This window comes from Grus americana, chromosome 10 (genome assembly GCF_028858705.1).
Source record: "Grus americana isolate bGruAme1 chromosome 10, bGruAme1.mat, whole genome shotgun sequence".
NCBI lineage: Eukaryota > Metazoa > Chordata > Aves > Gruiformes > Gruidae > Grus > Grus americana.
In genome coordinates, this window is record NC_072861.1 from 14,177,182 (window position 1) to 14,202,393 (window position 25,212).

The 25,212-nt window shown below is 45.7% G+C and overlaps 1 protein-coding gene and 1 long non-coding RNA gene across 2 annotated transcripts; one reads left to right on the forward strand and one right to left on the reverse strand.

Moving 5' to 3' along the window:
• Window positions 1–4,355: 4,355 nt before the first annotated feature.
• On the reverse strand, window positions 4,356–17,671 carry LOC129210922 (uncharacterized). Its single transcript, XR_008578663.1, has 3 exons — window positions 17,533–17,671; window positions 12,095–12,157; window positions 4,356–4,777 (listed from the first exon to the last, which is right to left on the reverse strand). It is a non-coding gene; the product is annotated as an uncharacterized LOC129210922 (long non-coding RNA).
• On the forward strand, window positions 14,402–17,901 carry MEX3B (mex-3 RNA binding family member B). The gene is made up of 2 exons (XM_054837301.1): window positions 14,402–15,454; window positions 16,379–17,901. Exons 1-2 carry the CDS (start codon window positions 15,187–15,189, stop codon window positions 17,797–17,799), a joined length of 1,689 nt encoding a protein of 562 aa, XP_054693276.1. The 5' UTR covers window positions 14,402–15,186; the 3' UTR covers window positions 17,800–17,901.
• The last annotated feature ends 7,311 nt before the right edge of the window (window positions 17,902–25,212 follow it).

The following is a 25,212-nucleotide window of genomic DNA, read 5'->3' on the forward strand; positions in this document are numbered from 1 at the left end:
TTGTTTTGACTGAGTTCCCATCCCTTGCACCCATACAAATGGTTTGCAGCTCTGAGGTTGCACAAACAATGCAGACTGTACAACAGAAAGACAACAGGGTTTTCACGTGGGTATAGTGGGAGCTGTGGGACACTTCCTCAGCGGTAATGTGCAAGGAGAAAAGAACTTAATCAGAGTCTGCCTCCAATTTGAGTCTGCAGGATTGGCACCTAAGAGAGAAGGGGATCCCTCTCTCTGTTGATATGTTAACCAGTCTTAAAATGGAACTGCTGAAATGCAGTCAGTGAAACACACTGAAACCCAGCATCCTGTGATGCTAGGACTGGTCCTTTTTCCAAAGGGAAAAGAATCTCAAAATTATAATACTTTATATAATCTCTTAATCACAGCTCTCGTGAAACAAAAGCCTTCTAAGAGCATCCTTTCTTCAGCAGTTACAGACAAAAAAGCCTCATCTAAGTAATGCACTTGCTGAACCCACTGCGCTAGTGCAGCTGGGTACTAGGGACAAACTCTCCCCTTTCCCCAGTGACAGTGATGTGCAGAAATCCACCCTCTGCCTTTTTTCTTTTTTTTTTTTCCCCGCACCAAATTTTTCAGTTTTGCAGCATGTGAGTCAACTTGTAAAAATGACTCACAAGCTCATTCCAGCCTTCTGAATTGGGAGCCCAATTAAAATACTACTTGTAATGCACATATTGAAGAGAACGAAAAGTGTCTGTTCCTGAGTGTCAGGCATTAGCATAGCATATAAGGCCTGTCTTGAGCTAGTCTGAGACTTGCCAGGAGGAAACCTTGTGTTTGAGATACAAGTAAAAGAAAAAATATTTTGAAAATCGGCTCAGGTACAAAAAAAATATAATTAAACTATATATTTGATTAATTATAAATATATCAGAGTTTATTAGTTTTAAAATATTTATTTATATAGATACAATGCTATCGTTGGATAGAATGTTTTATTTATAAGACACTGAAAAGGTTGTTTTCCTGCAGAGCTACAATACCTGGCAATCAGCTTCTACTGTTGCTGATTTTACTTTTGAATAGATACTGTCTTCGGTTTAACTCGGTGTCATGTGGGCAGGTGCCCCCGTAGAACTGCAGGGCTAATTCTTCACAATATCAATCTTTGGCCTTCAGAGAGCCTTTACATCAGGACCAGCCAGTGTTTCTGACATTACCACCTACGTACCAAAGTCCTCTTGGAAGGTGATCTCGGGGAAGAAATGGCAGTAGCCGTACTGCAGCACCAGGACTGAGTTTGAGTGCGCTGCAGGTCGTGGAGTGATGCAGTACTATCAGTCCCAGCTTTCCTGGCATGTTTCTTTTCGCAGGTGAGGACTCAGTCATGCTGCAGGTCCTGTTGACACAGTCCTAGCACCGACTTGTATGTTGACTGGTTTAAGTCACATACAGTCCAAAACTAGGCATCGTCCACCCCAGCACAACATCAGTGATCAGATTTTTGCCAGCAGGCAAAGGTCTCCATAGAGGGCATGCAGGCTGAAAAACATGTCAGCCAAGCTCAGCAAAGATGATGTTTGTGGTATTCACATGTGACCCTTTGACTAATGTTACTTTCTGGCATATACATCACAGCACTTCTACCTCCAAGATGTTGCTATGGCATCACTGTGAACCTTAGGGCAAGAAGGTGAGAGCTGCAGCAAAAGGCAAGGAATTGCTCGTGGAAAAGATGTTTCAGAGTATGATAGCTCCCTGGTGTTATCTCTGCTAGCCATGGCCCTCCTTTTCACAGACTTCTGTGTGGCTGATGCAGAAGAGAGGTCATACCTAGGAGCAGCGCTTGCCCAACTTCTCCTCCCTGGTCCCATACCACCATTGTAATTTACGCCCAGTTTCCAGAACAGTGGGTGTAAAATGGCAAGGTCTATAAGCCTGGTGGTACCACGTTACCAGCCTTCTATGGTTAAGCAAAAAAACCCCAATCTTACATTAAAGGGATTCACTGACAAAAGCAACAACCTTAAATGAGAAGTATTTAAACAGTTATTCTGACTTAAGTTCTTATTGAAAAGACGAAAATAAACTGGTCACACACTGTGGGAACTGCATGCATGGGAATATATTTTTCTTCAAATACAAGTCTAGTAATTGTAACGATGAAGCCTGATCTCTGTCCTAGCAAAGTTCATGCAAATCAAATGCGCACATACTGTTGCCACTTATCAGTATGTAAATAACATATATGAATAATTGCCAGTAGGTGGTAGTGTGTGTTTTTCAGATAAGTTTGTAAGTTAGTACTGCGAGTGTTTCATGTTTGAGGTGATTTAGAAAGATCCTGTCATCTTTAATGTATGATCTCAAACCATCGTTGCTTTGAATTCAGTCCCTGGTCTCACTGATTTAATAGTTCTGTTTCACAAACATCAGCCCATCTCAGAGAGGCATATTTTGATTTTCTTTTTCAAGCTTATAGACAAACCTAACTGGAAACATTTTGAAAAGTGCCAATTAATATGAATCCTGAGAATTCAAAGACATGTATTCATTTGGAATGATTGGATTGCTCTCTAGTGTTTCATTTTAGGAGGAGAGCTTTTGATAAATAAATGCATTATTTTAATGATTTATAAACTCAGAATTGCTCTGCCACAGAAGTTGTTTTGAGAATTCCTGAAACATCTCACTGGAAAAGGAGCAATACAGTTACTGGACATGCAGTTCTTTTCAGTGTCTTATTGTCCTTTATAAAGAAAGGAAAGAAGAGACCATCTGGAAGAGACTAGGGGGTTTCGGTGAAAACCGCTGCTTCCCTGGCCCCTGGGTTATTCCTTGCTGAGAGTAGCCCAAATCAATGCTGTTCCCCCAACTCCTCATGCAGGAAGAGATGCCCACGCTCCCTCCTGTGAGAGTAGTTTCTACGTCTCCTATGAGCACGTCCCTGGCTGGACATTCGCCCTTCCCCAGGTACTGACCAAACTGCTCTTGCAGCCCGGCTGTCTCTCTCACTGCCTCGGTTGTGCTTTTGGGAAGGGACTGAATTTTTGTTTGGCGGAAGAAGGGGATGCCAGTGGTAAAGATTCTTTCTGTGGTGTTGCCTGCCAGGAAGCGAGGCAGAGGTCGGGAAAGGCTCTATAAATATTTCTGCAATAACTCAAAGGCAGTGAGCGTGTTGGTTGATTTGTTTTTCCTGGGGTGTATGAGACTGTTCTCCTCTGTGCAGGTGTCTGATTCATGTGGGGCTTCCTTTTTCTTTCTTTTCCTACTTGTTTCCTGCCTCTGCAATTGTTGCTTGCACTCATAGCACTTTTACTCAGCCCGGCAGTCCCACTGAATGCAATTAGGTTATTTGTGCAAATGCTTTTCATCATGAATACGGTCTGCAGAGTCAGACCTTTGCTTCTTCCTTCTGCTTCTAACCTGTCCCTCCCAAGTTTCCTTTCTCATTGTTTTTCCTTTCACTTATGTCTGCCTGCTGCTAGAGCAAGCTAGCAGAGAAGGAAGTGGGGGAGGGCTGTTTCTGCAGGGGTTTCAGTGCAAATAGCTGCACGCCTTGTCATTTCTTGAGCAGATTAGGCTCTTCTTGGCTTGCACTCAGGCTGAGAGAGAATCTTTCATTGCCAGGTGAAAGTAATGTGTTTGTGCCACCAGTGTCCACGAGCTACACTGGCAGGAACTGTAGTGAAAGTAAGGAAAGGAGCAGTAATGGCCCTTCCCAGAAGCAGAATTAGTGTAGCCAGAGGAGCTATGCAGAGGAGATCTGTGTCTGGTTGAAGAGATTCCCGTTGGGCTCAGGGAGCTGTAGTCCTCCTGCAAGTGGAGGAAGGCTTAGGTGTATTGATAGCCAAACTGCCAAACCAGAAAGCTTCCATCTTTGGTGGTGAATGAGTCCTGGTTACACTTTACTGCAGCTTGATTGATACTTACTTCTTCACATAATATTTCTTCTCTCAAAGTAATACTCACAGTCTCCGTTACTGAAAGAAAATGCAATGTGATATAAACAGGTGTTGGAGGTGATAAGGCGACCTTGCAGCCTGCTTCCAGTCCCGTGCAGCCATGTCCAGCCACTCTACGATGGAGGTGAAATGTAGGTACCCTGCCCTGTTTGCCTTCCTGTATTATCTGTTGTTCTTAACCTGTTTCCCTGGGATCTAAGTTGACTGTGTGGTAGAAGGTAGAATGGAATCCGATTTTGTGAAGAAATTATTCTTGTTGACTGGAAACAGTATCAAGTTAGATATCCAAAGTTGGAGGCCATTTGGAAAATGCTGACCTTAATACTTCTGTTCTACTTTCTGTGTTTCAAATGGTAACTGCTAGGGACAAACTCAAGTAAGAGACATCCGTGCTACCCTGATGTGTGTCCTCCCCGGTATATAAATGTACCTGTTAGTATATTGGTAACGGAAAATAGATTAGTGAGAGTGGGTTTCATGTTTGGAGACTGAGTTTCATGAGAAATGAAGACTATCGAAGGGAGGAATCTCAGGGTCGGAAGCTGGTTGCATCATGTGGAAGGCAAGAAACCACAAACTCAGTAGTAGAGAAGTGTTGCAGAAATGAGAACAGAGATGTTAATTTAGCAATTGAAATCAGCCATGCCAGAGGCTTTTTAATTGTGTTTTATTTGTATAGAAACAAATAGTCCATCCTGGAGCAACAGTATCTCTGCTGGATGTTCTGTTTCTTCTTGGTGCGCTGGTGACTTCATATGGTGTAGGTCTCAAAACTCCTCTGAGTTTTCTATTCAGAATGAAGGAGAATAGTGGGAGGTAGCTTTATCTAAGTGCACACAATATATACTCTGTGAATGAATAAGAAACGTGAGTTAGATGGGACATTGTTCCTGTAACAGGACAAACTCATCAGCATTACAGCACTCTAAAAAAAAAAAGTTACTCCTTCTCAAACTACATGTAACATGGGGTTGTGCTCAGAAAGGTACCTCATCTCATACACAGAAATTCCCTTGGATATAGCTGAACTGCCTTCATCCTTGTCTGACAGTCCTGGAGTGGGGCACAGTGCTAAGGCTTTTCATCTGAATCCCAAAATGCCTTTCCTCGGGATTCAATTCTCCCTCTTGAGTTAACATGGTCTGAAATATATAAACTAAGAACATAGTAATTGTTATTTCCATCTTCCTTTCAATATTTTCTTTCTGCTAGGAAGCAGGAAAAGCATGAGGGCAACGCACTTCAGTTGATACTCTCACCCCCAGCTGCCCGAGCTGTAGAAGCTGGGAGGCTTTGACAAGGCAGATTTGGTGAGACTGAGCTGGAGTTTGTTCCGTTACATCTTCCCAGTACAGCTGGGGGGAAGTCCTGACTGGGAGCCTTTAACACTAACGTATAAGCCAGAAGGATGTAAACTAACCTCCAGCTCACTGGCTGGGAGTGGAAGAGAGAGTTCTAGAAATCCCATCAACTTTCACCCAACACCTTTGCTTCCTGTTGCAGACAGTGCAATTGAAGGTTTGGGTTCTTGTATCTCAAGTACAATTTTGACTGGGAGTTACTAAAAGGCAGTAAAAGTGGAAGCATATTATGCTTTTTTCAGAGTCCCTTCTTGATGATTGCCATTTGAGGAATGAGGATGTCGAATTTGCCACGTTGCACAAAGTTATGGCAGCTGTTCCATATTGCTAGATTGGAAATTAAAATGGAGATCTATTCAAATTGTCTGACACTTCCAGCAAGCTTGAAAGCAATGCTTTAAAATATAACCGAACTCTAATTTGGGTCCTGAGGGATAGTCAGTAATGCTGAAAGCAAATGCCTTTTTCCAAATGGTCTTTAACTACTTTGTCTCTTTTCCTTGCTAAATTCTGCTTTCTGTGGCAGCCGTGTGATCCAGCTGAAGTCAATGGGATTGCTGAGAATCTTAAAGACCAAATCCTAGGCAAGAACATTTCAGTAGGTCTAGTCTGTTATGACAATAAATATTTTCAGGAATGTTTAAGCTATGCTAACCTTTAAAAAAGAATGGCTCACATTTCTATTTTCTTTCTTCATAAATATGTGGTGCCTGAATCTTCTTAACAGTTTCTTCATCTAAAGATAAGACTGGATTTATCTGTATCTGTAGAGGGTAAGGCAATCCCTTAGTTTAGGAATTTGTAGAGGTCAGCCTTGGCCTGTCAACACACAATCAAATCTAACTTTTGATCCTAGTGCTGCTGCTTAGTAACACTGATTTTATAAAGGCTAGAAAAACTTGATCTAGTAAATAAAGTTCTATGAAACACAAGTAATTCCAGACCTGTGCTTCAGAACTCCAAACAAAGCTTAGCCAGCTTGATTTCTTGTCGCCGTGAAATATTATTTAAAGCCATTAATATTTTTATCTGGTAATTCTTATTCCATAGAAAGAATGCACTGTTAACATCTTTTAGCGTTTTTTTGTTGTTGTCCTGAATATGCCAGTTCATCACTTATACTGAGGATTAATCACTATGGTAAATGTAGCATTGTGATCTGTTCAGGAAATATTTGATGAGGATTTATAAAGGCACTCTGTAAAAAAAACAAAGGTAGTCTATGTTTTTCCTTGTGGGTGAAAGTCACCTGCCCAAAGCTCAAATCAATACGTGACAGACTCTTCTGCTAACACAATTCCAATTCCACTGCTATCTGTTCTGTTTTGCTTCCCACACATCCTGTAATGACGAAGATACTCTCTTCTAAAATACCATTTGCTTTTTCAGGGTGGCACTGGAAGCTACGAAGGGCTCAACAGGCCCTGGAAAGAGCATGTGCTATTGATTAATCTGTCCTCTGAATGAACCCTGGTGAAGAGCTGTATTTCCAAAATTCTAGATGAAAGAATCTGTATACAAATAATGGGAGGAGGAGTGCTCTCTGGGATGATATGACTACATAAATAAGCAGTTCTTCAGTGCAGCGTGTGGTTTTCTAATTTCCAGTAAAATGGAATGAGTCACACATGACAACACCGCTGCCACTAACCAGTGTGGCATGGCATCTGAAAAAGATAGTGCTGGAAGGGTGTGAACTGCAGAGCAGATGATGGGGCTTGAAACATCTTGTTTGCTTTGGCAGAGCAACCAAAATCTTGATGCTTTCCCACAATCTGCTCCAAGGATATAGGTTTTGCTGTGCTGTATCAGATTATTACTCTGGGAATTTATGTGTCCTGCCTTTGCCAATGGACAGCTCTTGATGCTTCAGATAAAGATAAATGCCCACACTGCCCACAGGGGAATTCCAAAGTTAGATGGTGTTTCTTCAAGCAGGGTTTACATTGCTGCAGAATTACCACGGGAGGTTTTCTCTCTCCGGTACCAAATCATGAAGGATACATCTACTCAGGCAAACAAAGGCCCAAGACAGCTCTCAAGTCCAGGCTCACATACCATACATACTATTTATATGTAAGTACATGCTCTGGTATGGGCCTTAGGCCGAGTTCACTCCAGAGGGAAAGTCTAGCCATAGTCATGTCTTAGCACAGGCGCAAGCTTTTCTCCCCATGTTTGAAAGGTGCTGCACAGGAGCAAAACTCCCAGCGACTGCTGCTGCTCAACCCTGAACCTGAGAGGAGATGATACGGAGTCTCAAAAGATGAAGGCTCAAATTAAAGAGATTAAAAAGAAAACCAAACCCCTCCCCTTTGGTTCTGCTCTCAGGCCTCTAGAACTGGGGATCAAATTTGCTGGTGTTAATAAACTGGATACTCTGAAACTTTTCACGTGAAATGCCTCCAGCAAAACTGGAGGCATCTGTTCAAAAGCAAGCTGAAAATGACCTAGTGTACACATTTGGTCCCTGCAGCAGGGCATTAGGGTTGTCAACTTGGTAGTCATGACTGACTTTGCTTTCTTGGATCTATTTTATGAAAGTGGCATCAGACACTTTTTCCTTCAAATGTTTCTCAGAACGAATACTTGTTAAAGGCAGGGTGGGAGGAGGGTGCAAGTAATTATTTTTTTTCTCCTGACACATCTCCAAACACAGCACTGCTGAGTGCCATGTGTAGGCAGAGTTAATGTGATGTTCTAGGTGCCCAGCATGATGTTTTCATTGGTTTATGTCACTTCCTCCCTGTCAGTATTGTCCACGCTAAGGGCTCGGGAAGAACAGGAGTTTAAGCTGCAATTTCATTCCCTGTAGATGGAGATTTGCTGTGACAGAAATGCCTGTCGTCCTAGCAGTCTCTCACGTCTGCTGGAAGCAGAAGAGTATGTGAAACAATAACTCTACCAGCAGCAGATGTGGTTCTGTAGGGACAGTAGTGTCTGTGGTACGAAAATTCTCTCCCAAAATACAGATCTGTGGGGACAGTAAGCGTCTGTGTCAGTGACAACTTTGCAGCATCTGCTGGGACAGTAATGTCTGTGATACGTAAATGCATCTCTGCATCTGCTGGGTCGGTCAGAGAGAGATGTATTGTATATATCCAGTTTTAGATGTGAAAATCTCCTTCGCTTCCCTTTAATTTGGGGGATTTCTTTGATTCCTCTTCCCACGGAGTTAATAAGAACTGTCTTATGTAAGAAGAGCTAAAGGTATTCGCAAATCTTTTGCACATAGGATGGACATTGCCACATTTCAGCTGCCAAGAAATACTGCTACATTTTCTCCTGCCATAGTATTAATCATTAATGGCTTTGTTCTCAATGAACAGCCCGAGTATCTTCAATGATGCTCTTGTGAGTGCTAATGCTTTGTGGTTGCAGTGAGAGCATCACATGAGAAATGTGTTTGTTCAGAGTGGAGATGCGCCACAAATGCAGCGTTCTGACCCAGACCAGATTTTAAACATTCCTAAGTACAGGTGTGCGCAGATAAAGATTTTTAATTTGGCCCCATCTCAAGGTTAGGCACTGGACCCAGGTTAGCAAGGATTGCACAGTCAATTTTCCAGCAGCAGCAGCTGTCAGAGTATCTTGCTACAACAAAGGCTGATGTTGACATTTTTTCTTGGATAGAGACAGATGCAAGAGCTTCTGCCTCAAGGTTATCCATTATACAGTATATTAACTAGATGTTTTAACATTGTGCTTCCTGCAGAGACAGAAATGAATGATGATTAATACTTATCAATTAAAATCTAATCTTTTCCCATGTGTATTTATATGCTGAACTTCAACCTACAAGGCAATTCTGTGACAGGAATTAGATATTCTTTTATTGGAGAGCACTGGGATTATGGTCAGAGATATATTATTCACTCACTTATTATGAGTAGTGCATTTGTGCCTAGATTTTGCCTAGGCATTGTATATAAACATAGTCTCTGTGCAAAGGAGTTTATAAACAATTAGCATTAAAGGGACAATTATTTTCCTCTCTTCCTTGTAGCAGCACTGGGGGCGGGGGGGATGGAGGAGAGAGAAAGCAAAGGTTGTACGTGTTTTATGACCGTAATTATAATTATTTCAGAGATTAAAATGAAATTAAATTTTAATTATAAATTACTATTTCAGAGATTAAAACTGATGAAAAACAACTCAAGGTTATGAGCTACCTCACAGATCTATGAGTTATGTAGCTTAGTCTAAACATACAGATACAAATCTTTTTTCTTTTTTCTTTTTTTTTTTTTAATCTACCCACTGTTTAATAGACAGTGCCCAAAAGTGTGATAGGTGCTTTACAGACTTGAGACGCCAGCGCTGCATCACAAACCGAGTAGTGGCCCAAGGGCCATGGTAACAAAGAGCTCCAATCCCGCAGCCGAGCAGAGAGGAGCACTCCACTGAGAGCGCTGCACACAGGAGCAGCCTGGAAGGCTGGACTAAACACAGAATGTGAGAGCAAAGGAAAGGCAAAGCGATTTTCATTTTCGAACTCTGGTTGGCACGGTTGTTAAACGGCATTTAATTCAGATACACTGTGCGATAACCCTTGTTCGTAAGCGAGAGGCAGAAAGGAACAATAAATGAAGGAGGCCACTCACAGTCCAGGTGGAGAGTTTTAAAGTGGGGAGGTGATCTGGCTGGTTAGTTCTGATTTATTATAAAGGCATCTCGGTGCTTTCTGAATTGCCTTCCATCAGTCATGTTAAACAGAACTGCATTCTTAGAAGGCAGCTCATCCCCTACACACATGCACACACTAATTGTTCATGTCGAACTAATAGCAAATGCATATGAAGAAAGTACAGTATGTGATGACTATTACAAAAATCTTTTTTTTTGTTTTAATATACTGGAAGCAAGCATTTTAGTCTAGTAAAAGCCATTAGCTACTGGTATAAATTTGCAGTACTGTATTGATATTTTCAGGGACTGATTGTGACTGTTAAAAGTCTGAGACTTTTTCTGGTCTGTGGCAAAATTGCTTTTCACAAATAGTCCCAGAAGACCTTTGTTTTTAAAAAATTATTTTGTAAATGAATTCTATAGCAGGGAGAGCTGTAGAATTATGGGGATGAAAGCGCCGTGTGTGGAAAATCATCAACATCATCTCCCTGTTTGTAGTTTTTGATGTGGCATTCCTTATCACGAGGGAAAGGGGCACTTCTGCGCCTCCCCTACCCCTGAGCCTCCTTCCATCTCAGGGAGGTAACACAAAGCCACTTGCTAGCCATCTCCATTTTATTTCTTGTCCTTTATTAACATAACCATACTGTTGCCCATCCCTTAGCATAAAGCATCCAAAATGGTTGGAATAACTGGTGGGAAGATAATAAACATTTTCAGCTGCAGTTGCTCAGATGAGTTGTTTATAAACATCTTGTCTAGAACTGTCAAGAGGTGGAGCTATCATTGAAAGATGATAAATTCTGACATGGTGCTCTGAGATTTCACTGCCATTGAATGTAGGTTAATATGGGATTCAATAGGAAATCTGGCTTGTATATTGCTACGTATGACAGGAAACGAAGGAGCTTGTCATTTGTCTGCAGATTGCTAACTGCAGTTTATTGCACATGCAAAAGGTTAATTTGGGTATGTTATTACAGTAAGCACATGCACTGTCTCAGAATAAACTACAGTCCTAATCTTATTGATGATCTGGCCTGTGGGATTTGGACATTATTTTGGAAGATTATGGCAAATAAGAATTTTACAGTAAATGCTGTAACAGTAGGCAGCAGTGTTCTTAAGTGTAAGCAACTGGGATAGAGTGGAGTTGCTAGTCTCTGGTATGAAATACTTTTCCTTGACCCTTAATTTAGTTATTCCCTGAGATGCATGTAATTTATTCTTTGTGATGATACATTGAAAACAGAGGTCTCATCTATTCTAAATGAAAATTATATCCTATTCTTATTATTGCTAATGCTTTGAATTTAGAGTAGCATTTAAAGGCCTCAGATTAATTCATGACCTCTTCATGATAGGTGCTGTACATACGCACACAGTAAGCTCACTGCCCCAAAGACCTTACCCTTTAATTAAATAAAGGTTGGAGGAAGGAAGTTTTATTACCTCTGTCACAAATGGGAAATGATAACAGAGAGAAACTAAAAGGACTGAGAATTATGCTTCTCCTGCAACGAGTCCTGTATTTGCCTGTAATACATCCTCCCTTCCTGCTTTTGTTAAGTTACTATAAATTGGTAGGTAGATGGTTGGTCTCCCCACCCCCGCCCCGAGATGGAGCTCACTGTAATTCTGCATACGTTTCAAGGTTTTATGGAACGAAAGGAGTTATGTAGATAGGTAACACTTTAATTTAGATCTGATTAAGTTATTCTGAAGAAATACTTCTGTGGAATAAGTAGATTCATATGAATCTTGTGTGCACTGCTTGTTGCCATATGAGCACGCTATTGCATAGAATCTGTGTTCCCAGGGGGGCTGTGCTGTTGGTGCATGCGTGTTTTAAGGTACATCAGTATCACTTTTTTATTTGTATTATTATTATTCCCTGTAGTTTGCTCTTAAATGTTTTCTAAAATAGTAAAAAAGCAATAGCCCTCAAGATGTTGGACTGTTCCACAGAATTCATGGGAGGCTTGAAAGACCAGTACACACTTAGTCTCCCAGAAATGCATCTTCTCCTTCCCCTGCCCCCGGAAAGTATCATGCTTATTCTGAAATGCATTTAAACATTTTTAATTAGAGCTTCTAGCTTAACATTAAAAAATAAAGCTAGATCTGCATGGAATCACGCTTTGAGAAATTTTTTCCTATAGACGGAACACGAACCTGAAGATAACTTGTTTTCTTTCTTCTCCGTCAGTACATGGATGTTCAGTACAGTGTAGTGATCTTGGGCAGAAACACAATCAGAGTTTAAGCAGATGGGGTGGGAAGGGGGAGGGAGAAAAAAGAGGATAATATAAGTCAGGAGAATAAACCCAACAAAGAACAGGTGAGACTCAAGCACAACCCAACCACTCTCCTCATATCTTTTGTATTTCAGTATTTCTGCCCCTCGCTGCTGGACTTCACCACCACTAATCCTCTGTGTTGGGAGGTTCTTCCCTCATCTCTGTCCTGTCCTGCCCCTGTCTGGTAAATGGGTACAGTTGTTTTCTGGCTCATGGATTTTAGAGTCCTTGAGTTAAAAAGACTGCAAAGCAGCAGACTTTTCAGTTTTATTTTATCAAATAAAAAAGACCATTGTTTTTATTGCTGTCAGAGGTGCTGTCCATCTGTTTTTTCTTTGTTTAAAAAAAGATGCTCGATGCTGAAACTACTTAAGAGCCTTCTGGATCCGTAAGCATTTATAAGTAACCTCTCGTTTATCCCCTTTGGAAACCATCAAAGTGTAAATTTGTAAAATAAGTAGCCTTTTAAATATGAAACTACAGAATTTCCTTAGTCAATGGGACAAACTAAGCACTTTAGGAAAGCACATCACCAGCGTATACCCTTGCTAGAAAACAATCCACTGGAGCTTTGTTATAAAACATGCAAACATCCTGAGGAAGTGACAGTAATTTGCAATAAACACTGCGTGTAAACAATTACCTGTGACTTGTTACACGTGTTTGTACAGGCAGCTGGCTAAACAGATCTGTGTGCACTTGTAAGTCTGTCCCTGTCAAACTTGATACTGGAAAACAATTACTTAGTATTTGATTTCTCCAAAGTAAGAAAATGTCAGTCTTTTGTACCTGACAGCTGGCAAGGACTAAACGTGGGTGCTCATAGATGCATGGAGAAAAGCTGGAGAGATAAAATGCCATGGTGGTGTTTTTACGAGAACGGTGAGGGCGCTTTCATGTCTATTCACCAGAGTGAAAGGATGGGGTTTGTGGCAGGGTACTTGGTGAAAAAACTGGGTTTACTGGTTGAGGGGGTCCTGTGGTGGCAGAGAGGTGCAAGAAAGTGATTTGGTCACGCAAGGTCCAAAGAGGCGGCAGGTGTGACTTGTTTTCTAGTGGTTTAGCAAACTGGATGTAAGATGTTGGTGAAATTATGCTAAAGCTGTTACGCGTGATGCGTTCTTCCCCTTCGGATCTTACAAAACAGGAAAGTTGAAGTTGCAAGTAGTAAGGCGAGGGAAGCCGGGGAGCGCAGGGCTGCCAGTGCCGCTGCAGGCTGTAGCCGACGCGTGTCACCCCCTGGGTCCCCAGGCGGCCAGCCTAGCGGGCGGGCGGCGCAGGGCACTGGCCGGGCTTTACAGCCTGAAACACGGCAGCACTCCAGGAACCGCCGTCACCTCCACAGCGCCCGGGATGCACCGAGCCGCAGCACTGCCGGGGCAGGCGCCGGGGGCGCGGCTCCCCCTCGAGGTGCCGCCTTTGCAGCGCCGCCAGCAAGGACTGGGAGGCGCCCCCGCGGACGCAGCCCCGGGTCCGCAGGCGCTGCCTTCCCGCTTCTCAGGAGACCGCGGCTGGGGGCAGCCGCCGGCCCCGGACCCACTTTGCTCCCGGCGTTCCCCTGAGGGGGGCGACTCCGTCCCGCCGCGGGGGGCTCCCGGAGCGGGGGAAGCCCTGGGAGGAGGGTGCCCGTGCCGACACACCGTGCGAGGGGCACAGAAGTCGCCGCCGCCGCTCGCTGAGGGAGCCGGGCCCGACCAGCGGCTCCTGTCAGCCCCGATCGCGGCGCCGCGCGAGCACAATGCGCGGGGAGGGGAAAGGGGAGGAGCGCGCAGGCGCAGGACGCGCGCCGGCGGCGGGCGGGTCTGCGCGGGAGCCGGTTTGGGGTCCGCGGGCCGAGGGGGTCTGGGGCCGGGGCCAGGGCCAGGGGGTGGCTGCCCGGGGTGCGGAACCTGCAGGCAGCGGCGCTCCGTTTGGCGGCCGGAGCCCTTCGGTCGGTGATCGCCGCCTGGCAGGCGGGCTGCGGGGGTCTCCGGTGCCGGCGAGCGGCAGCGCGCTCTTTCCGAGGCAGGCGGCGTACAAAGGACCGCGGGGGCCGCCCATCTCGGCGCACATCCCCCGCCAAAAAAAAAACCCCAAAACTAACCACCCAAAAAAGCCCAACTTCCCCCACCGGCGCAGGGCTGGCGGCCGGGAGCGGGCCTGCTTTCGGGATGGTGCGGGGGGGGGGGGGGGGCAATACACGGGCGGCGAGGAGACGGGCATCCCGCGGACAATAGGCGCACGCCGGTCCGGGGGATCGCAAACAAGCGCCGGGGTCCGGTATTGTTCGGCACCCGACAACAAAGAGCGGAGCCGGGCCGGGGTGCGGGGGGTGCGGGGGGGTCAGCGCCGGCCCCTCCGCGCCGCGCCCGGCCAATGGGCGCGCGCAGCGATGGCGGCGGCGGCGCGGGGCTGTCAGCGATCGCCGCTTACGCTGCGGCGCCCGGCGCGGCCCCCCCTTCCCTCCTTCCCTCCCTCCCTCCGCCCGCCTCTCCAGAGCCGTCTGGCTGCAGCAGTGCCTCAGACAGAGGAGGGGAGAGGAGGAAAAAAAAACGCTGAGTGAGTGGAGTGGAGCCTGGGAGGGGCTCCTTAAAGAAACGCTGCCGTCGCTTGGCATTGTGGCCGGCGAGGAACTCGAGGGGGGGAAGCCACCGGAGCTCCTCTCGCTATCCTCTTCCCACCCCCCCACCCCACCCCCAGCCGACAAAAAAAAAAAAAAAAAAGGAAAAAAAAAAACTCGGGGGGGGGAGTCGTGGGGGGGGTCCTGAGAACATCTTATAAACCGGATTGCACTGAGAGGAGGAAAAAAAAAAAAAGCAAAAAAGATACAAAATATACAAGCAAAAGGCAACAACTCCCCGGTCTCCAGCAGTCGCCCACCCTCCCTTTCCTTCTCTCCTGCTGGCCATCTGCCTTGGGTTTTCCTTTGTGTCTGATCTTTTACTACTGAGCCGAGTGCAGGAGGAGGGTGCAACACACACAGGGACTATGCCCAGCTCGCTTTTTGCAGACATGGAGAGGAACGGGAGCGGCGGCGGCGGCGGCGGCGGCGGTGGTGGTGGTGGTGGAGGGGGAGAGACCCTGGATGACCAAAGAGCCCTTCAGATCGCCCTGGATCAGCTCTCCCTGCTGGGGCTGGACAACGACGAGACGGGCTCCATTTACGACAGCGAGCCTCGGAAAAAGAGCGTGAACATGACTGAATGCGTCCCGGTGCCCAGCTCGGAGCATGTCGCTGAGATAGTGGGGAGACAAGGTGGGTGACTGCATGCGAGGGGGTGTGGGTGCGCGGGTCTCCCCTCCGCGCTGCCGGGCGTGCGGCTCAGATGCGACACTGGCCATTCCCATGAAAACTGCAGCCGTACGGTGGTGGCCAGTGCCGGCGGCTTCCCCCAGACAAAGAAAGTGCAGCAGACGTGATGTTTCCGAGGAGCGTTATGCATCAGTTTCGAGATGCACTTTCAGCTGCTGGGAGGGAATTAAAAAAAAACCAAAGCAAAACACGAAAATAATATAAATCGCTCCTTTTCTCCGGCTGCAAAAGTTAGATTTGCAAGAGGAAACGGGAAGAAAATGGGAGCCTCGGTGCCTTCCTCCCCCCCCCCTAAAGTTAGAAATCGTGGATTATTTTTAAGGAAGAGAAATGGAGTGGGGAAGTGGAACAATGGGATCGGAATAAAGCATCCGCAGTGGGGAACGTGGCTCATTCGGTACAGCCGCTGCTCCTCACCTTCTTAAGAACTGATTTTATTTTTCCAAAAGGAAAGTGCTGAGCAGGAATGTGGACTGGCGGGTGTGTTGATTTGTTACGGCTGCTTGCATTTTATTTCTTTTTCTGGTCGTGCAGTTTTTCTGCACGCTCCTTTTTTTGTTGCCGTTCCCGTGAACTGCACGTTGGTAGTTTTGGGGCAGTTTGGATGGCAGATGTGTCGGTGGCCACTTGCGATGCCTTTGGGTGTGTGCCAGGGCTGTGGGCTGACATGACTTTACACCGTGACTGGGGCTCCTGGACGAGATGCCAGCGATCACCTCTGGTAGGGGGCAATGTGTTTCGGGTGGGTGTGTTTTTTTCCCCCCTCCCTAGCTGCACCCAAATAATGGGTTGTAACTGGTTTTCTTCCCCCCACCTCCCCTTCTTCCTCCTCCCCTTCGCCCTCCATCTCCCGCATCTCGTTCCCAGGTTGTAAAATCAAAGCTCTGCGGGCAAAGACCAACACCTACATCAAGACCCCGGTTCGCGGGGAGGAGCCGCTCTTTGTTGTGACGGGCAGAAAGGAAGATGTGGCCATGGCCCGCAGGGAGATCATCTCGGCGGCCGAGCACTTCTCCATGATCCGAGCCTCACGGAACAAGAACACGGCCCTGAACGGCACCGTTCCCGGCCCCCCGAACCTGCCCGGCCAGACCACCATCCAGGTGCGGGTGCCTTATCGCGTGGTGGGCTTGGTCGTGGGGCCCAAGGGGGCCACCATCAAGCGCATCCAGCAGCAGACGCACACCTACATCGTGACCCCGAGCCGGGACAAGGAGCCGGTCTTTGAGGTGACGGGCATGCCCGAGAACGTGGACCGGGCCCGGGAGGAGATCGAGGCGCACATCGCCATGCGCACCGGTGGCATCATCGAGCTGACGGACGAGAACGACTTCCATGCCAACGGCACGGATGTGGGCTTCGAGCTGAACGGCACAGGCAGCCTCTGGAGCAAGCCCACACCGCCCAGCATCACGCCCACCCCGGGCCGCAAGCCCTTCTGCAACTACCGCAACGACAGCTCCAGCTCGCTGGGCAGCGCCTCCACCGACTCCTACTTCGGGGGCGGCACGGGGGGAGGCGGCGGCGCCCGCCTGGCCGACTACAGCCCCCCGAGCCCGGCGCTGAGCTTCACCCACAACGGCAACAACAACAACAACAGCGCCAACGGCTATGTGTACGGCGGGGGGGGCGGCGGCGGCGGCGGCGGCGACGTCCTCTCGTCCCCGGACTGCTGCTCCGATCTGCCCTTCGACTCGCCGCCCGGCTTCGACCTGGCCCCAGCCCCGCCGCCGGGGGCCGCCCTCATCTGGCCGCAGTTCGAGCGCGGCCCCGCCGCGCCCCCCTCGCCCTCGCCCGCCGCCGCCTTCCCGGGCGCCGCGCCCGCCAATGCCAACCTGGCGCTGCTGGTGAGCGGCCCCCGGCGGGGCGGTGGCGCCCCGCCCCCGGCGCGGCTCTCCCCGCCCCTGCACGGCAGCGCGGCGGGGCCCGAGCACCCGCTGGCGCGGCGGGTGCGCAGCGACCCCGGCGGGCGGCTGCTGGCCGCCTCCTACCCGCTGTACGCCAACGGGCTGGGCTCCCACCTGCCGGGGCTGCCCTCCGACTCGTCGGCTTCCTCCTCCTCCTCCTCCAGCTCCTCGTCCAGCTCCTCCTGCTCGTCGTCCGGCGTGCGGCGGAAGGGCAGCCGCGACTGCTCGGTGTGCTTCGAGAGCGAGGTGATCGCGGCGCTGGTGCCCTGCGGCCACAACCTCTTCTGCATGGAGTGCGCCAACCGCATCTGCGAGAAGACGGAGCCGCAGTGCCCCGTCTGCCACAGCGCCGTCACCCAGGCCATCCGCATCTTCTCCTGAGAGCCGCCGCCGCCGCCGCGGGGGGGCGGGCCGGGGCAGCGGCGGCCGGGGCAGGGACGGTCGCGCCGGGGCCGGGGCCGCCGCCCGCCGCGGGAGGGGGGGGGGGTGCGGGCTGCGAGCGCGCCGCGGCCGAGGGAGGGCAGGGGGGTGGTGGTGGTGACAGCGGGTGCATGCTATAAATAATAACGGGCGACTCCATTCTAGTGCTAGGCTAGTTTTTACACTGTACTTTAATACGAAGCTTCCAAACCCCCCCCTTTTTTTAAAAAACAAAAAAACCAAAAAAACAAAAAACCCAAACAAAAAAACCGGGAAAAAAAATATTGAAAGTAGAAGATGCTTATGATGATGACAATGGTGTGTGGACTGTTAGTAAAACGTGCTGGTAGTTCCTAGGATGCTTATTACAAAATAATTAAATCTATGGGTGGATACTTTTCTGAATGTTCTTGAAAGGGCAAGAAGTTCCTGTGAAAAACCATGATACTGCAGCTTTATCAAAGTTTAAAAAGAAAAAAGAAAAAAAAAAAACCACAAACTGTAACATATCTCTTATATATATTAAAAACGTTTAAAGGTTTTAAAGATAAATTGCATTAATACAGATTGAAGTATTTTATTCTTTTTTGACTTGAAAAATTATATTTCATATTGCAAAGATGTTTACAAGTATTTTAATTTAAGTTCAGTGAACTTTTTGTAGCTGGGTTAAATCTTTTTTATTTTAGTATGGCCTTATGGCAAAGAACACTGTATTATTTTAATATCACACAATTGTGAACGGAATTACAAACCATAAAATGTGTAATGCTTTGAACAGTATTCTGTTGGGATGGAGATTTTATAGGTTCAGAAAAAAAAAATCTTTTAAATCTGCTTCACCCAGCATATTTTCTATTCAGTGATATAAAGCATATTTTATTCTATATTATTACAAAAATGGAAATGTATAAACATATGTCAAAAGGAACTGTTGAAGCTTTCTAACATTTGTATAAATAGAATTCAGTGGAAATTACAAAAATTCTGTTGCACCACTATAGTTTTAGTATTTCTATTTTAATACATTTGTTTACCACTTGTTTATGTATATGTAGGTGACGTTACTTGAGCTTAAATGTACTTTACTGAGCAAAGTTTAAAAACAAAGTATATTTTATTTTATGATAAAGGGCCTTTAACCTCATGGTCAAATACTAATATTATATTTGCTGAGACAAGATTTGAAATTGTATCAAGAGTTTTATTTTTCTGACATTTAAAGTTCTACATAATAAAAGTAAAACTTAAGTAATGGTGCTACTTCATGTTTTTTTAAGTATTTCTATATAAATAAAATAAAATATTACAGAAAAAAAAAGTACTCTGTGTAGTGATTTCATTTGATGTGCTGAGAGTTTCATCTGGAATTTTTGTTCCCTGTTTGTGGCACTGAAACATGTTGGGAGTTTAAACTGTGGCATGTTAATGTTGCTGGAACTGTGGCTTGTGAAGGCTTCCAGAATAATCCTGCCAGCAAACATACCTTATAGCACATTTTTAAGGGAAAAAAAAAAATGGTTTTTTAATATGTGGCATATTGCTGGGGTTATTCCATATCTGAAAATACTAATTTTTAGTCTCGAAAAATACTTGGGTTTGTATGAATTGTGACTTTTAGCAAATAATGCATAGGTTAGAGACAGAGCTGACGGTTTTCTTGGCTTTCTGATCTAAAAGCAGATAGCGGGGGCGGTGCCTTTGTTGTAAAGTGCTGATGGAGGGTCGAATCGTGCAGGTCCTGGCTCTGCCGTGCCCAGGGCCCTCAGAACCGCATCCCAAACTCGGTGTTTCCTGGAGCGGAACAAGGGCTGTAGTATCCTTCCTGAGTTCTTGGAAGCGCTTCTTGGTATTTGGCAGTTGTGGTTCGGGTAATTGGTGTTGACAAGCTTATTTGAATAAAAAATTTATTGCCGTGTAAAGTTTGTTTGCTTTTGATGATGCCCGCAGTGCTATTGGGGTGAAGGAAGTACAGACGCTTTCTAACGAGCCTACGAACCCACCAGGCAAACCCTGCGATATTTTTGTTGCTGATTGTTGTCAATGTGTTTGAATGAACGTGCTGGATAAAACGTGTTGGAGCAGATTTCAGAAGGTAGCTGCCGATCACTTTAAATGTTTCTTTTTGAGCGTACCGGTGCACTTTTTCGGCGGGCGAGTGAAAACGGCAAAACAAACCCAAACTGTGTAGGATATTTCACGTGTTTTACTTTGTGCTTCGCAGTGTGTGCCAGAGCTGCTCTGCTTTGCTCCGCTCGCCTTTATGGACTCCAGAGCTGCTGGTTGCGTGGGAAGGGGGAGGAGGGAGGATGCGGCAGGGGATGATGGGATCTCTTTGTTTGATTTGATTTTTGCTTCTTTCATTGAACTGTGATTGTGGTATTATTTGATTTATAGAGTTAAAATCCCGCACTGAGTGTTGCATTTGTCTCAAGAAGCTTGTCGTTTTGCATGGTGGGAAAAAACCGCACCCAAAGCCGTGGAAAAGAATCCAGAGAGTGGCAGAGAAGATGTGCTTAAATACAGAAGTGGTACAGACGTTGAAAAAATCCTGGGCAAAATTGGTTGCTTTAAAGGGATCAGGAAGTTTAAGTCCACGTGTATATTTTCTTGATGATGGGTGTTTAGGAAATGTACTCAAAATGCATCAATCAATTTCGTGTTTCAGTGTAAAGATCCTGTGCTGTTGTCTGGGAAAAGTTGTGAAAATGGCTCTAAATAAAAAAAAAGTGAATTTGATCACTTTGCTTAATTTTCCAAGCTTAGTGAAACTGAGAGGTAAATAGGGTGAACAAAAAGCGGAAACTAAATTCTCCTCCTTTTTTTTTTGTCCCCTTAATGTACACCGCTGTGTGTCTCCGTGGTGTTAGTAGCAGTGGTACGGAAGACTGAGCAGCCATGGTCCCTGTGTCGCACAGCACTGGTGCGGCAGCTCGACAAACGCCCCGACCCGGGCGGCGTGGCACGGCATTGCTCCCCTCGGCCGCCAGGTCCCTCATTAAATGCAACCGGCCTCGTCGTCTGTGTTCATCTTGCAGGACTTACCTTGGTATTTTCTTTACCGAACTGTGGCTGAAACAAAGGCAATCGCCTCTCTGTCCGTGGCCCCGGATGCTTTTTTGGCCTCTGTACGCCGTTTCACCCCCTCATGCTCCATGTGCATATTGTTTTGAGACGGGAAGATGGGCTGCGGTGCCTTAAAAACTGATGGTGTTCATTCCTCTTTGGGAATTATTTCACCCGCAGAGGGACCGGTCTGGATTACTCTTGCTTCGGCGTCCGATGATGCGGCGAGTGGCCGCTGCCCTGTCTTGAAGCGCGCGTGCCCGCAGGCGATGGCCGAGCCGGCCCGTTGCTGCCCGGCATGGCGGCGGGGTCGGCAGCGTCCACCTGAGGCACCTCCGCTGCCCGCTCCCTCCGTTTCAGAGGTGTTCTGGCACGTGCGGTGTCTGCTGCATTCCGTCTCCTTGCTCGCTGGCTTGCAGCGATGCGCCCCGAACCCCGGTCTGCTCCCAGCGTAAAATCCCTTGTCTTTGGCTGGTGGAGATGAGCGCACGCGAGCAGAGACAGCGTGGGGAGGAACGCGCAGGCTACGCTTGTGCGCTGCCCCCCAGATTTATGCCGTGGGTCAGTCCCTCGGACTGCAGAGGCTGTAAATCAGCGCGGAGTTTGTCCCAGGGTCTGGGGCCATATGGTGTGCAGGAGCGGGAGAGGGATGCCCGCGCGAAAGGGGAATAAAGGCCCGTGTTTGGTGCAGGAACATTTCAAAGCCTGAGAAAGGGGCAAAGTTCAGTTTCTAATTGAGTGCTTTGAAATATATAGATGTATATGGTCAATGTTTATCTTCCAGAACAAAGATCACTTTGTTTTTCAAATGTTTGTGTGTTGGTGCTGAAAACTGTACGCGGGGCTCTCCACCACAAGCGGCTCCTCTGCGGCCTCTGGAACTGCTCGGGGGTGCGGATGCCCCCGGCGCGCGTGAGCAGGCTGGCCCTGCCGTGGCCCTGCCGTCCCAGCCCGCCGGCCGGGGGAGCGCCGAGGACCTGCGCGGTCCGCGTGTTTCCCTGTCTTTGCTAATGTACGTGTATGGTTCTCAGTGCGTATACACATAATTATCTCAAATTTACATTTGTAAGAATTGTTATATACAAAGTCCTGAGCTTAATTATTTCTCTGTCCATATCTTGTACTCCACGGAATTTGCATAACAATCAGACATCAAAGCCAGAGCCTTTTACTGGAAGAAAGGTCTTTCCACTATATTATTTTGTTGCCAAATAAATTATAATGATCGATTTAATCTAAATTTACTCTTTAGATTATTTTTTTCCCTGCAAAGCGACTGAAATGAGACTTAAAATCAAACTTTAAATTTAGTAGCAAGAATCTAGTACAGTCAGGTATTTCAATTAGATTGCGTTTTGTTTGATGTTTCTCACTCCTCTCTGCCAGCCCCCTCACCCGTCTTTTTTCCCCCCCATTCTCCTTGTCTTGCCATTTTGGAAATTGAGATGATGCTTTGCTGTCACCGAAATGAATGGGAATTCTGCTGCTGGAAGAGCATGCTGGTGAGCATTGCGTTTAATTGATCTAGAAATAGCAAAAAAGTAATTATTCACCCTGCCTCTGCTTATTTGTGTTTCCTGTACCTGTTGTCTCTCTAGCAGAGATGATTTAATTAGAGAACAAAGACTATTTTAAATCTAAAGTAGTTAAGGGATGCTTCAGTCTGTATAATCATTTGAATTTCTGATTTACCTTTTTATGATAGTCTGTCTACCTGGCAAACGCCAAAGGGCCCGAGTTTGCAGGTGGATAAGCGCTCTATGCAATGGTGAGAGAAGTGGGAAGGCACTCGTCACTACTGCGTTCTCTCGCTTTCTTCTCAGAAAATATAGATATAGATATATGTGACCATATATTCAATATATACTTGTGTACACTGGTGACTGCTTAAAATCCTCCAGAAAAACATGGATTAGAAAATCTTTCCCTTTTCAGTGCATTAATGTTAACAGAAACCCGCTGTAATACTAGAAAAAGTTTTATTGTAGTTTTATTACTTAATATTAAGGATTTTAATGAGGCTTCCACAGTTGGATATGTAAAATAATTACATCTCATCTAATTTCTAACTTTGATTAAAAAGTAAAAAGCTTATTCTGGCTTAGTTTTACTGAATTAGGTTGGATCATGATGTGCTTATATAGTGACGAAGCTGTATCAAAAACATTTAAGCATTTGGTATATGGAATATTCTTTACTGTTATCTGTACACGTATAGCATGTGCACCTCTGACTGCGACCTGGATATAAACGTGCACATATGTACCACATTGTGAGTACCATGTAGCCCTGATCTTTTAAGATTTGTGCAGTTTTGGTATTTTTCTGAGTTTGGGGGTCCGTGAAACCAATAGCAGAAGCCCCCTTGATCAGGAGTTAATTCTCCACATAAATTGAACTCTGGCAAATAAAGTTTGTTTCCATACAAAATCTTATCCAAGGCACACAGATAGTATTTCTCCCTAATTTGGGTTTGTTGGGGTTTTTTGGTAGGGAAGTTTTTGACACATCTTTTGTAACAACTTCTATCCCCCCACTGTAAGAAGATTGTTGGTGAACAAAATCAGTCAGTTAAATACATTCATACTAAATGCACCTTATACCTTTACCGCTACAAAGGTGATCGATTCGCCGTCTGGAGAAATTTATGGCCTTTGAAAACATTGCACCAAGAGAAGTGGCTTGTTAGTTTTAAATGGAGAACAAAAAGAGATTTTTGATGTTCCTCATTACTGATTTTCCACTTGTGATGGAGATAAAATACAGTAAAGTGCTTTTTCCTCTTATGTATAAGGGCTCTTCTGCCTTTCCTACCTGGTAGAACCGTGTGGCCCACTTTACATCAGCATGAATGGCAACTGCCTTGTAAATGTGGCTGCCGTGAACGGGTGCATAGTCCATCATCTCTTATTTTGTCCTTTGTCTTTATGTTTTATTCACTTTTAGCCTCTACAAAAGAGCCTTAATTTAGACCTGAGAAAACAGTAGCAAAGCTCGAGTTCATTATAGATCTAGTGGCAGGTTTTATTTGATTTTAATGGTCTTTATATTTTGATGGGTGTACGAAACAGCAGAAGGTATTTTAATCAAAAGAAAATTTCAGCGAGAGCATGACCTATAAATAGTGGCTTTGATAGAGTCACAAAAGTTTCTGTTACACGTTTGGAAATTATTTCCACGATTTAACTGCAAAGGGCAAGTAAACCATGCCCCTTTAAGAGGTAGAAAAGAGGAGTGATTTTCAGGATCTTTAGTTCTGCTACTGAGTCATTGTATCCTCTCAGCTAATTAATTTCACCTTTTATATGCTTCAGGATTTCCATCTGTGAATGAACTAATGACACCTACTTACAGGCAGTATTGTGAAGATTAATTAATTGACATTATTGAAGTATCCTGAGGTGGAAGTCCTGATGTAAGTACAAAATATTATTACTGATACTTCCTAATTAATCAGTTCACTGTAGCCAGCATGTGGTAATCATTTTGGTCTAGAACAAACAAACACAGAACTGGATTATATTTGAAATCTGTGGGTTTGGGGTTTGGGGTTTTTTTTTTCAGATTTCCGGTTTTCCATGTTATTTGAACAATCTTACAGGATGAGTATAAGAAGCTCCCTTCCTCCTGTGGCACTTACAGGTGTGGTGGGCTTGACTTAGGAGAAATATCTGATCCCAGGGTTATACGTATAGCCCTGGTAGGCTTTGTTGAGGATACAGACAGGCAACTTTGGCTAGCAATTTTCTTGCCTTCACTGGTGTAGCATCACTAACACTTTAAAATGTGATGCCCTTTTTTAATGGAGATGAAAACGTTAGTGTTATAAAGAAGCGTGCAGCACCGATCTAGTAATCCCTGTGCATGTGGCTGGGTATTACTGAACAGAGCTTTTCCGGCGTGAAGGAGGATGGGACGAGACATGTCTTACATCACGAAGCATCGGACGGGAATTGATGTGAAATTGTTTGTAATTTATACGGATAATAAGATCTATTCTTACTACTTGTGGCTGGGAAGCTGTTTGCATAATGATATGACTACAGCTGTGCAGGTCTTAGACCGCATGTTTTAAAATGGCAAAAATAGCTGGAAACAGTGGAATTTGTCTGAGCCTTGCTGTAATTACACGCTATGAAACATATACCTAATTTTTCATAATGTTGAATACACAGTTGACAATAAGGTGAATGCACTTGCTGTCTGTATCGCTTTCCAGAGACTGATCACATTCCTAAACGACTCGATACGCTTTTTGTTGTTGGAAATGTAAGTCACAAGATATTTTTTGGAATTATTTGCAACTGT

Excerpts from the sequence above, each read along its gene's own strand:
- MEX3B (XM_054837301.1), top strand. The coding sequence starts at position 15,187 with ATGCCCAGCTCGCTTTTTGCAGACATGGAGAGGAACGGGAGCGGCGGC. Across the intron at positions 15,455-16,378 it reads TGAGATAGTGGGGAGACAAG|GTTGTAAAATCAAAGCTCTG; the intron begins GTGGGTGACTGC and ends TCTCGTTCCCAG.